Genomic DNA, 10437 nt, shown 5'->3' with positions numbered 1-10437 from the left:
CGGGGGGGTGGCGGGTCCCACCGGTCCTGGTCCTGCCCTCCCCGACCGACCGACCGGACGGGACGCGTCCCACTCCACCCCCCCACCGGCGGCACCGGCAAGCCGCCCCGGTTGCCCCCGGCGGCCCTGCCCCGCCGCTTCCCGTCCCGGCTGGGTCTGCCCTGGGTCCGCTGTCGGGGGGAGAGCAGCAGGGGCATCCCCTTACCCAGCCTTGTGCATCCCCTTATCCCATCCTGGGGCATCCCCCTTACCCAGCCCTGCACATCCCCTTACCCAGCCCTGCACATCCCCTTATCCCATCCTGGGGCATCCCCTTATCCCTGCCCTGCACAACCCCCTTACCCAGCCCCACACATGCCCCTTCCCCAGCTCTGCGCATCGCCTTACCCCCCAATCCTCGCCCCCTTGCCCTCCTCCCAGCCCTGCTGTGGACCTGCAGCCCCATACGTTTCAGATACTGGTGGGGAAGCAGGGCCTTCCCTTGCTGCCAGTTTCCCCAGTGCCTAAAGAGCTGGGGTACTTGGAGCTGGGCAAAAATCCAGCACGGGTGTCACCGCCTTGGGAACCCTTTGGGAAGAGCACTGAAAGCTCTCTGCCAGGGGTGGTCTGCTCCCAGTGACGGGGGGACCACAGCCGTGGGTGACGTGATTCCTGGGGAGCCAGCATCACCTCCCACCTCCACCACCCCGCTCCAGCTGGGGCTGCAGAGCTCCCGGGCACCGCTGCGGGTGGGACCAGCCTCACCCCCTTCCCGCGCCTGTCCGCACCACAAGATGAGCTCTTGGCTTTATTTTTTGCCTTTCTAATTTCCTTTCTTCCTGCCCCTCTTTGCTTTTTTGTGCTTTTCTGGTTTTTGAGGGAGACTGGCGCTGCCTCGGCAGCCCCCAGGGAGCGAAACCTTCTGTTTATTTGCACACCAGACAGAGAAACCAGTCCTGCCTCCTGCATCTCCCAGCCGCTGCCTCTACCCCGGGCTCCTGTGCTCCCTAGCCTGCCCCGAGAGATGCCAACCAGCCCGGGCCGCTGTGCTGGATATATGGGAGCAGACAGCCTGGCCTTGGGCTGCTGGACGGGGACCAAAAGGGGCACCTGGGACCTGCCTGGGTGGGTCTGCACTGCTTGGGGGTGGGGGGGCACCTGCTTGCCTCCCAGCTCTCAGGACCACCCCTGCATGATTTTGGGTGCAGATGGATGCACCCCTTTTTCTTGCAGGAGCTGCATGGGGTGGGGGTTCCTGTACTCCCAGCCAGCTAAGGAGAAGAGGAGCAAATCCTCAACACCTCCCGGGGGGGCTCCTGCAAACACCCTGCTGCAGAGGCAGTCCCAACGTCACCTGCGTGGGGATCTGCCCTTCCCTCCCTCCTCTGCTGCTGTCCCTGCTCTGAACCAAATCTCTCCTTTGCAAACCTGCAGGGTTTTTGCAAGGTCCCGGCACTGCTGCCGGTACTCAGGACCCTCAGCGACATCCTGCCCGGAGGCTCTGGAAAGTCTGACGGGTCCTGCAGGCAGCGGCTGGTGGTGATCTCACTTGGAGGGGGAGGAAACGGGACAGACAAACTCTTTCCAACAAACCTGTTGAGTTACTTTAAAATTCCAGGCTGGCAGGAAAAGTGCTGGATGGTGGCGCGGGTTAGGAAAATGCTGAGCCTGGACAGAGTCAGGCCTGACCTTTCCCCACCGCAGATCTGCCGTCCCAGAGCAGAGTGAGAAATGGGAAGACTATTTGGGTCCATCTGGTTTGTGTGCTGAGCCCTGAAACACGACGCCCGTACGGCCCGGGGAGCTGCTGGGGCAGCAGCGAGCCAAGGAGCTTGGCTGAGTTTCCCAGCCCTCATCCCGTCCGGGGAGCTGCTGGCTTTGAGGATGTCTGACACCCCAAAAAGGAAGGGGACGGATTCTGGACACCGGGTTCACGTTGAGCATCCCCAGCCGGTCCCGTCCCTCCCCATCCTGGGGGCTGCTTTGGGAAAACCAGGCTCTGAGCAGAGCGGCAGCATCCGATAACGCCATCCCATGGGGACAGTGACACACCTGCCTCGGCGCCGGGTGGCAGCTGAGATAGCAGCTGGGCAGGAGCAAAATAGAAAGAAGGGTGGAAGCGGGGTTTAAATATGGGTCTGATGCCTGTAAGAGGATGGGTCTAATCCTGTGGGAGCATCTCCCCTGGGTGGGGAGGCCTGCGGTAACCCTAGATATGTGCCTGTATTTGTGTCACCATGGCCGAAGGGACAGTCACAGAGGGGAACGGCTGTGAAACAGGGCTGTGAAGCGAGGCGATGGCAGAGAACATTGTAGGAGCCAACCGACCTGAAATAAAGTGCTTAATTTTTAAAGCAGGGTCTGAAAGAGAGATGGCCCCAAGCCATGTAACAAATGCTTGGCTATCCCCGCCCTGACCGACAGGAGAGAGGTGTCCCTGTCCCAGACAGCACCCCGGGAGCTGGTCCTGATCACCCCCCTCTTGGCAGGGTCCCACCAAGCCCCAAGGCCAGGGTGAGGGCCAGGAATCCCACGCCGCTTGTGCCCCGCTCGGGGTTTGGTTGAGCTCTTGGAGACTGCGGGAACCCGCTCGCTGCCTTCCCACCCCCCTCCAGAGAAAAGCCACGGATTCCTCCTTATTTTTAAGGCCAGAGAGATCATCTCAAGCTAAAAAAGTCCCAGCAGCTCAGCCGGGAGCCTGGGACCTCTAACCCAGCAGAGGTCCTGCCCTGGGAAGAGCCGGGTGTTCCCACCACCGTGCCGGGCAGTGGCAGCCCTGTCCCCAGGACCACACCAGCGCTTTTTGGGGTGGGGGACAGTGGCCAAAGGGGATTTCTCTTACCTGCTTTCCTTGGCTCGCCAGCAGGGTTGATGAGGACCCGCTGAATCTTCACCACTTTCCACTCCTGACTGGGGTCAGCCGTGGGGCTGGCTGCTGCATGGCGCAGCTCTGGGGCAGAGCCGGGGCATTTTGTTGGGGCTGCAGGTTCAGTGGCCAAGGCCAGGCTGCCGTTGTCCACCGAGGGACCCGGCGTGTCCCCGTTGAGCCCCCTGGGCTCCCGCCGGCAGCTCCCGCTCACCTTCCCCCCTGGTGGTCCTGTCCATCCCTCCTGCTCAACTGCCTCAGAGGCAGGAGCGTCCCGGAGCTGACGGCACCTCTGCCCCCCTCTGCTCCCCCTCTCCTGCCAACAGCTGGCGTCCCCCTCGGTGTCCCCCTTGGCCGTCCCGCAGACACACGGGTTTTGTGCAGCCTTGCCGGGAGTGGGGCAGCCGGGCTGGATTTGCAGACAGGGCTGCCGAAGTCTTGCCTTCAGCATCTTTGACACTTTCCTTCCCTGGCACTCCACGGCCTTTCAAACCCACTCCGCATGGCCGAGGAGCTGGCTCCTGCCCGGCAATGTCCCTCGGAGCATGGGCAGTGTCCAGGAGGGAAGATGGCCACGTGCTGGGCACGAGCCCAGCTTTAGTCCTCTTGCAGGCAGGAGGACCAGGCGCGATGCCACGGGAGCAGGCAGCTTTCGAAAATCCAGCCGCAGGGATTTGCCCAGAGGACACACGTCACCAAGGAGGATTTTGCAGGAATTTCTCTTGTCCAGGTGGGCAGAGGAGCAGCATCTAAAGACCTGTACAAAGGGAATAGGGAGCGTTACGGATGCTTGTGCATGCACTGATTTCCTCTGGCTGCAGCCAGCAGAGCAGCTCCCGGCACCCCCAGCCTAGGCTGCAGCCCCAGCACTGCTGCCCACGAGGAAAGACCCCCTGAGATGCAAACACTCCCTAACAGCTCATCTGGAATTGCCCCCCACCGCAGCAGCCCCCCCCAATGCCATGCTCACCGTCCCAGCACCCTCACCCTTCCGTCCTCACCCTGGGGACAGCACCCAGGGCCAGAGCCCAGTGCCCGGCTCCCTTTGCTTTTGCAGCCCAGACGTGGCTGCAGACACCCCCATTTGCGGCCAGCACTGGGGGACGGTTGCTGTTCAGGAGGTGGGAGCATTCGGGGAAGAAGCCCGTTCCCTGCGGACAGGGTTTGCTCAGGGTTAGCAGGAGCCTTGGCTCCCACCTCCACCCCTCTGGAAAGCAAAATTCCCAGCATCCAGCTAACAAAGCTGTGTTTAACCATTGAGTGACTCACGCAGCGCCGAGACAAGCGCAGACAGACCCTCTTCCTTTCTGCCGAGCACAAATCCTGCTGAATGACGAGCGCACACACTGACACAGTCGAGAGGCGAGGTATCAGCTGGGAGAGGGGGATGTCATCGCTCCCGGGACAGGATATGGGTTACAGCGAAAGAGGGAAAATCCTGTGCTGTGAGTCGTCCACAGCCGCTCAGCGCAGCGTCACCCAGCCCCGCTCACTGCAAGGCTGGGTCCCAGGAAAGTGCCCGCTGGGCATCACTGCTGCTGGGAGACCGACATTGCTCGCAGCACATGGACCGTGAGGGATTTCCCAGCCTAACAGCCAGCGGAGGAGGAAAAGAGGTTTCTGCTCAACGCAAAACCCTCCCTGAGTTATTGCAAGGTTTTTCAGTGAAGTAAGAAAATGCACCAGGTCAACACCACGTACTGAGCTCAAACAGGAATACACCCTGCAGCTTCACCTGGGGCTTTCACAGCTTCTCCGCAAAACTTTAGCTGTCCTTAGCAAGGTTATTTTGGAAACTAAGGCAGATTTGAAAACAGCCAGTGAAAGCTTTGCTGCTGAACAGGCGCTCAGGCATTTCCCAAACACAAGGCTGCATTTTTTTGAGAATGCCCAAAGGAAATCTTCTGCCCTTTCTGAAATCCTTCCTCCTGCCTTGCTTGCCTGCAATTATTCAACACGGATTTGCAAAGAGATCCTGGGGGGAAAATTTCAATGTTTCTCTCTGAAAAAGAAATCTCACACTGCTCTTTACGTAATTCGGGGCCTCAGTAGTTGCAGGAAGCCACCCACATCTTTCCTTAGAAACATGGCAAGTTGTGGGAGCTGGAGGGTGCTGGCTTATCTCAAACGAGGGCAAAGAGAAAGTTGCTGAAAACAGCCCCAGCCCAGGGTGGGTCAGCAGAGATCCTCTCGGAGCGGCTCTGCCATCTCCCCGCTCCCATCCCTTCACCCCATCCGTAGGGAGAAGGTTTCTTGGGCAGCACGACTGCTGCCCATCCTACACCAGAGCTGCCTTGACAGTTTGCTGGGTGAGCCTGTACCACCCTGAAAACCATCTTCCAAAGCCGCCCCCTTCCATTTCGTGAGCGCTTTCTGCAGATGGGCATATCCCGAGGACGGGCGCCCACGATCCTGGTGTTCCCCGGGCAAACCCCTTCTTGGCGAGACCCGAGCGGCGGCGTTCCCCGAGGACACGCTGCAGGGACGGGGCCGCCCACGCCACCGAAATACCAAGCCACGCATCTGCTGCCTCGCTGGGGGCCAGTCTGAGCCCGGCACCGCGGTGGGGGAACGGCGGCGGAGCTGCCGGTGGAGGAGCTGCCTTCCCCCTGGGACACGGCACGGAGACCTGGGCTCTGCAAACAGTGCGGGAAGGGAATATTTATGGGTAAAGTGCATCTCTAGCAAACGCTGCAGGGCTGATCCTGTCTGTGAGAAGACCGGCTGGGTAGGATGGGTATATGCGCCCCGGGTGCATCATTGAACCAGCAAAGAGGAGCAGCATCGCCAGCCACATCCACAAAATCAGGCTGAGATAAAAACCGCCCGCCTGTGCAGACCCCCGCCTGCAGAATGAGGCTGTAAAGGCGTGAGGGTCATTTTGGGGAGTATTTCAGAGGTGCAGCATCAAACTGGGGAGCAAGGGATGCTTGAGTCGGGCACTGGTGCCCAGCTCACAGCCCCAACAAGCAGCTGCCCACAGTGCATCCCCGGAGAAGCACCTCGCGCTCCCCAGCAGCAGCGAGTCCCTACAAAAAGCTGCAAAATGGTGCCAGAGGAGTGAATAATAATAATAATAATAATAAACTCCTTCAATTCACAAAGTGCTGAAATCTGGCAGCAGGGAGACCTTTTGCTCGCCTATCTTTCCCTGCCCACTCCCTGGCGGGTGATGCACAGCCCCCCCGCCTGCCTTTCTCACACCCAGCCACCCCCCCGCCATTGAAAAAAGGAAAACTAAAGTTAACTTTCCAACTCCCACACAAATATTTTTGGCAGGCGTTGCTGGCATTCAGGCTGCCGAGCCCGGGGGAGACGGGGTCTGCAGAAAGTCTTCATCTCCGTCTGTTCCTGGCATCCGCCTGGGGGACCCGGGGGACCGCGGTGGCCTGGGCTGGTCCTATCCCAGCCACAGTGCAGGGACAGGAGGTGGCACAGCTGTAAAAAAATGGGGTGCACCTCCAGGACAGCCTTGGGGACCATGGGTGGCCGGCCACAGCGATGCCATAGAGTGGGGGTCGGATTTGCACCCAAGCCTGGGCTCTGTCCCTGGTTTCCTGTGTTGTCCCCAGCCACATCGCTGCCCAACACTTGGTTTTCATCATCATTAAATAAGCGGGACAGGAGTGGGAAGGGGTGTGAAAGCTGTCCCCAGCACAGCGGGGGCTCTCGGGTTTCCCCGAGGTCAGGCAGCAGGTCGCTGTCACTCAGGCAGGACCCTGCTGTCCAGACTTGCAGTCCCCAACTCCGGTCACAAGATCGGTTCTGTCCCTTTCCAAAATAGCCCAGCCGCAATGTATACATCTGGGGATCTTCACACCTTTCCTGTGCCAGCAGCTGAATGTCCCCTCGGGGGAGCTGGGCACCTTCCCCCCGTGGCACCTTCCCCCCACCGTAGCACCCCACGGGGCAAGGAGCCTGGATCGGCTGCATCCCCGAAGGGCAACCATGCATCCCTGAAGGGCAACTGTCCATCCCTGGGGGGGGCCGTGTTTCTTTAAGGGAGCGCTGCCTCCGCAGCTGATACAGGAGATGTCTTTGCTGTATAGCTGTCACCCAGTGGCATTTGGAGCTGTGCCTGGGCCACCCTGTGCCCGGACACTCTCCCATCTGCTGCAATCCAATATCCCCCCCAGCTCCCCGGGTACCTGGCTGGGATGTTCTGCCGAGCCACGTGCTGGGGGTAGGCATGGCCGAGGTGCCTGCAGGGTGACCCCCCGCCTTGCATGAGGACCCCATCGCTAAACCCCAAAGCCCTGCAGGGCTGGGGCTGGCTCGATGTCACCCTGTGCCACCTAACATCCTCCCACGGGAGACTGGGAACGCTCGCAGCGGGGAGGGGATGGCCACAGGAGGGATGCAGCCAGGTGGGGCAGGATGGATGGAGAAAAAACTTCTCCACAGGGGCCAAGGGCTCTCTGTGGGTGTCCAGCACCCAGGGAAGGGGCATAAGGGAACTGGGATGTGATGAGATTGCTTCCCTGGAAAGCCCTGCCAGGATGAGAGAGGAGATGCCAGGTCACCTCCCTTGGCATGACAGGTCCTCAGCCTCGCTGGCCCAGGACGGACCCTGTCCCCGTGGTGAGCCCTGGGAGTGTGGGCAAGGATGGCCGCATCCTGGCTCCTGCAGGCGAGGCAGGGGCTGGCAGGCACAGCAGCCAGCAGCGTGCTGGGGAAAACAAAAGCCTTTTTGCAGCGCTGATTTACTACCTTGAAGGAAACCGGGATAGAAAAAACAACATTCCTGAGCGCCTGTCCCCATGCAACCTCCACAGTCCCCAATGTCCCAGCTTGCCTGTGGGGAAATGGGGCTGCCAGTCCCGGCACACGGGTGCCCATGCTGAGCTGTGCCCTCATTCCCTGCCCACAGCGGGCAGGGAGAAGCAGCAGGAGAAATGCCCGAGGATGGCACGGGGGCTGCGGGACACCAGAGGAATTGTCCTTATTAAGTGGTAAGCAGAGCAAGGGAAGAGGAGGACAGCCGCATCCTGGACAGCTGGACCATGTCCTCTCCCTCCTCCACCCAATGCTGGAAGCAAGGGCTGGATGTGGCTGCAGGGGCTGCTCTGCATCCCTTTGCACTGCTCCTCATCCCTTTGCACCACTACGTGATTCCTCACAGAGCTCCTTGGCTTGTCCCTCCGCCGTTCAGGGAGGAGAAGCAGTTGCCCTGGGCAGCTCACCTCCACTCCCAGGCACTGAGGAGGCTGAGAGTGGGCTGGGGTGGAGAACAGGGGGCTGGGGGAGTTGGGGGGGATGCTGGTTCCTTGGAGGGAGGGACTGGGCTGGACTTGGGGTGAAATGCATTTTGTACACTGGCACAAATATCCCATATCAAGCCCCAGCGGGTGTTTGCACCCGCTCCACCGCCCTGGCTCCCAGGGGTGCTTTTTGTTGGGTTACGGCACTCAGCAAACCCGCTCCCTTCCACCCACCGTTCAGACCACCTCCCACCCCGATGCTCCACGGCCATTTACATTCGTCAAGCATCAGCCTGTGCACTCCAGCGGAGAGACACTGACCTCGCTCAGCCCTCCTGGCTGGATTCAGAAGTCAATCTACCCCTTCCCATCATCCCTAATGGGGCCGTCTGACCTGGGGGTCCCATCCAGACCATCCTGAGAGCTGCCCGTGCCACAGCTGCACAGCACAGCCCTGCGTGGGGCAGGTCCCAGCCTGTCCTGCCCTTTGTTTGTCCTGGACCTTGACTTCAGCTTCAGCTGCTGTGTCCCTGGGGCTGAGGACAGCCCCAGCCCAGCTGTCACAGCTGCCTCAAGCCTTTCTTGGTGCAGTTTTTGGGAGCAAAGCATCAGCTTTGCCGAGCACTGCAGACCCCAGGTCGCACCAGTTGCAAGCCCAGTGCAAGCCCTGGGTGCCACTGAGGTTGGTGGCTGTTCCAGGGACCCATGGCCACCACTGTTTGGGGACATGGGGCGGTCAGCTGGAGCCCCGGCAGATCACTGTAGGAAGCCAGGAATGAAAATGCAGCTCAAATAAAATGTAAAATCAGGGAGGTCTGAGAAAGAAGACGACCTTAAAGACCAAGCTCTGGGCTGGTGGCAGCCGGGATGGGGAAGCCCATGCCTGCTGCTATAAACCTGCTTGGGGCTGAGCGATGAACCATGGGGTCCTTCCAGCCCTGGGACACGTGGAGCCGATGCAGCTGGCTGGGGGGGAAGCAGGGCAAGGAGGCTCACCCCAGTTGGGTTCCAGTGGTCTGGCTGGCAGCGTGGCACAGCTCTCCCCATGGCTGGCAGCACCGCAGATGCAAAGCAGACCAAAGCCACACCACAGCGAGCCGGCTTGGCAAGATGGGTACAGGCAGCTCCCGGCCCCCTGGCTCCACACATCCCCGCCTGCCCCGGGCAGCTCGCCTTCGTTATCCATCACTCGGGAACGGCCCCGGCTGTGCAGCCACCGGCTCGCCGGCACAGCAGGTCCCACACCCAAATTTCCCTGCAGAGCTCCAGCAGCAAATGCTGGAAGGGAGGGCCGGCACAACTGTGCCTTCACGCCTTTCCCAAGCGATACCACCAAACGTTTGCTGGGGGGTGATGACGAATGTTCGCTAATTAAACAAAATCCCACTCCTGGAGGTGAGCATGGTGGGGATGCGGTCAACCCTGGCTGTCGGGGTGCCTGTTGTTGGTTGTGCCAAAAACCTGCCTGGGTGGGAAGGGCAGGGCAGCCTCCTGCAGTGGGATTAGGACTCATCCTGCAGCGGGATTAGGGCTTGTCCTGCAGCGGGGTTGGGGCTCATGCTGCAGCCACATTGGCCCCAGGTTGCTCAGCCTCAGCAGATATAAAACACCACCCATTAACTAAGCAGAAAAACCCACAGGGGCTCGAAAAGCCAGTTTAAGCAACGTCTGCGCATTCGGGGCTGCCTGAGCTGGGATGACTGACAGCCAGAGCATCTCAGCCCCATGCGGTCCAGGGGCTGCTGAGCCTCCGGGGCCATCCCGGGGGCCAGCACAGTGTGAGCCGCTGCCTGATTTCACAGCCACGTTTGCCGCTGCCGCAGCCTCCCCCCCGCCCCCCCCCGAGCAGACAAATTAAGGGCCACGACCTGGGGCTGCCGGGATCATGGCATGCGACCTGCCCACGCATAGGTGCAAGGTCAATGGCAGAGCCGGTGGCTTGGCCAAAGGTTGCTGAGCCCCAGCAGCCCCATCGTCCCCACTGTGACTCCCCCCAGCAGGCATCCCTGAAGCCCTAAACTCTGGAAGAGGCGGTTGGGAACAGGACCGTGCTGCTAAAAGAGGGGGAGCAGCTCCCCACCGGCTCCTGCACCTGCAGCCCTGGCCAGTCCCTTGGTCCCCAGCCTTGATCCCAGAGAGGCAGGATGGGACCTGACAGGAGAAAGGGAGCCTGGGACCACCAGCACCAGAATCAAGGACATTTTTAGCAGCGCAGAGAGAAGACAAGGACTGAGTGCACCCGAGCACAGGGTTTGGCCCCTCTGAGCCCCACGGGCAGGGCTTGAGGACTGTCCATGGGAAACAAAGAGCATCCCGAGGAAGGGGCTGTTTTCTTTCCAGCCCAGGAAAGCAGCCAAACCCCAGCACATGCCCGTTCCCAGGCCTTGGCCC

General features: G+C 60.7%; 1 protein-coding gene across 1 annotated transcript in view; it reads right to left on the bottom strand.

Annotated features, from left to right (window-relative positions):
- Positions 1–3296, bottom strand: part of SYNPO (synaptopodin) — a 13380-nt gene extending 10084 nt beyond the window's left edge. Inside the window, exon 1 of the mRNA XM_010579209.1 lies at positions 2822–3296. Within this exon, the coding sequence (XP_010577511.1) occupies positions 2822–3296 (475 nt within the window). The remainder of the gene's footprint in view (positions 1–2821) is intronic.
- Positions 3297–10437: the final 7141 nt, after the last annotated feature.

The sequence above is a fragment of the Haliaeetus leucocephalus genome, unplaced genomic scaffold (assembly GCF_000737465.1).
Source record: "Haliaeetus leucocephalus isolate CR32 unplaced genomic scaffold, Haliaeetus_leucocephalus-4.0 Scaffold656, whole genome shotgun sequence".
NCBI classification, from domain to species: Eukaryota; Metazoa; Chordata; class Aves; order Accipitriformes; family Accipitridae; genus Haliaeetus; species Haliaeetus leucocephalus.
Note: the sequence above shows the minus strand (reverse complement) of the source record. Positions and strands in the feature narration are given on the sequence as shown.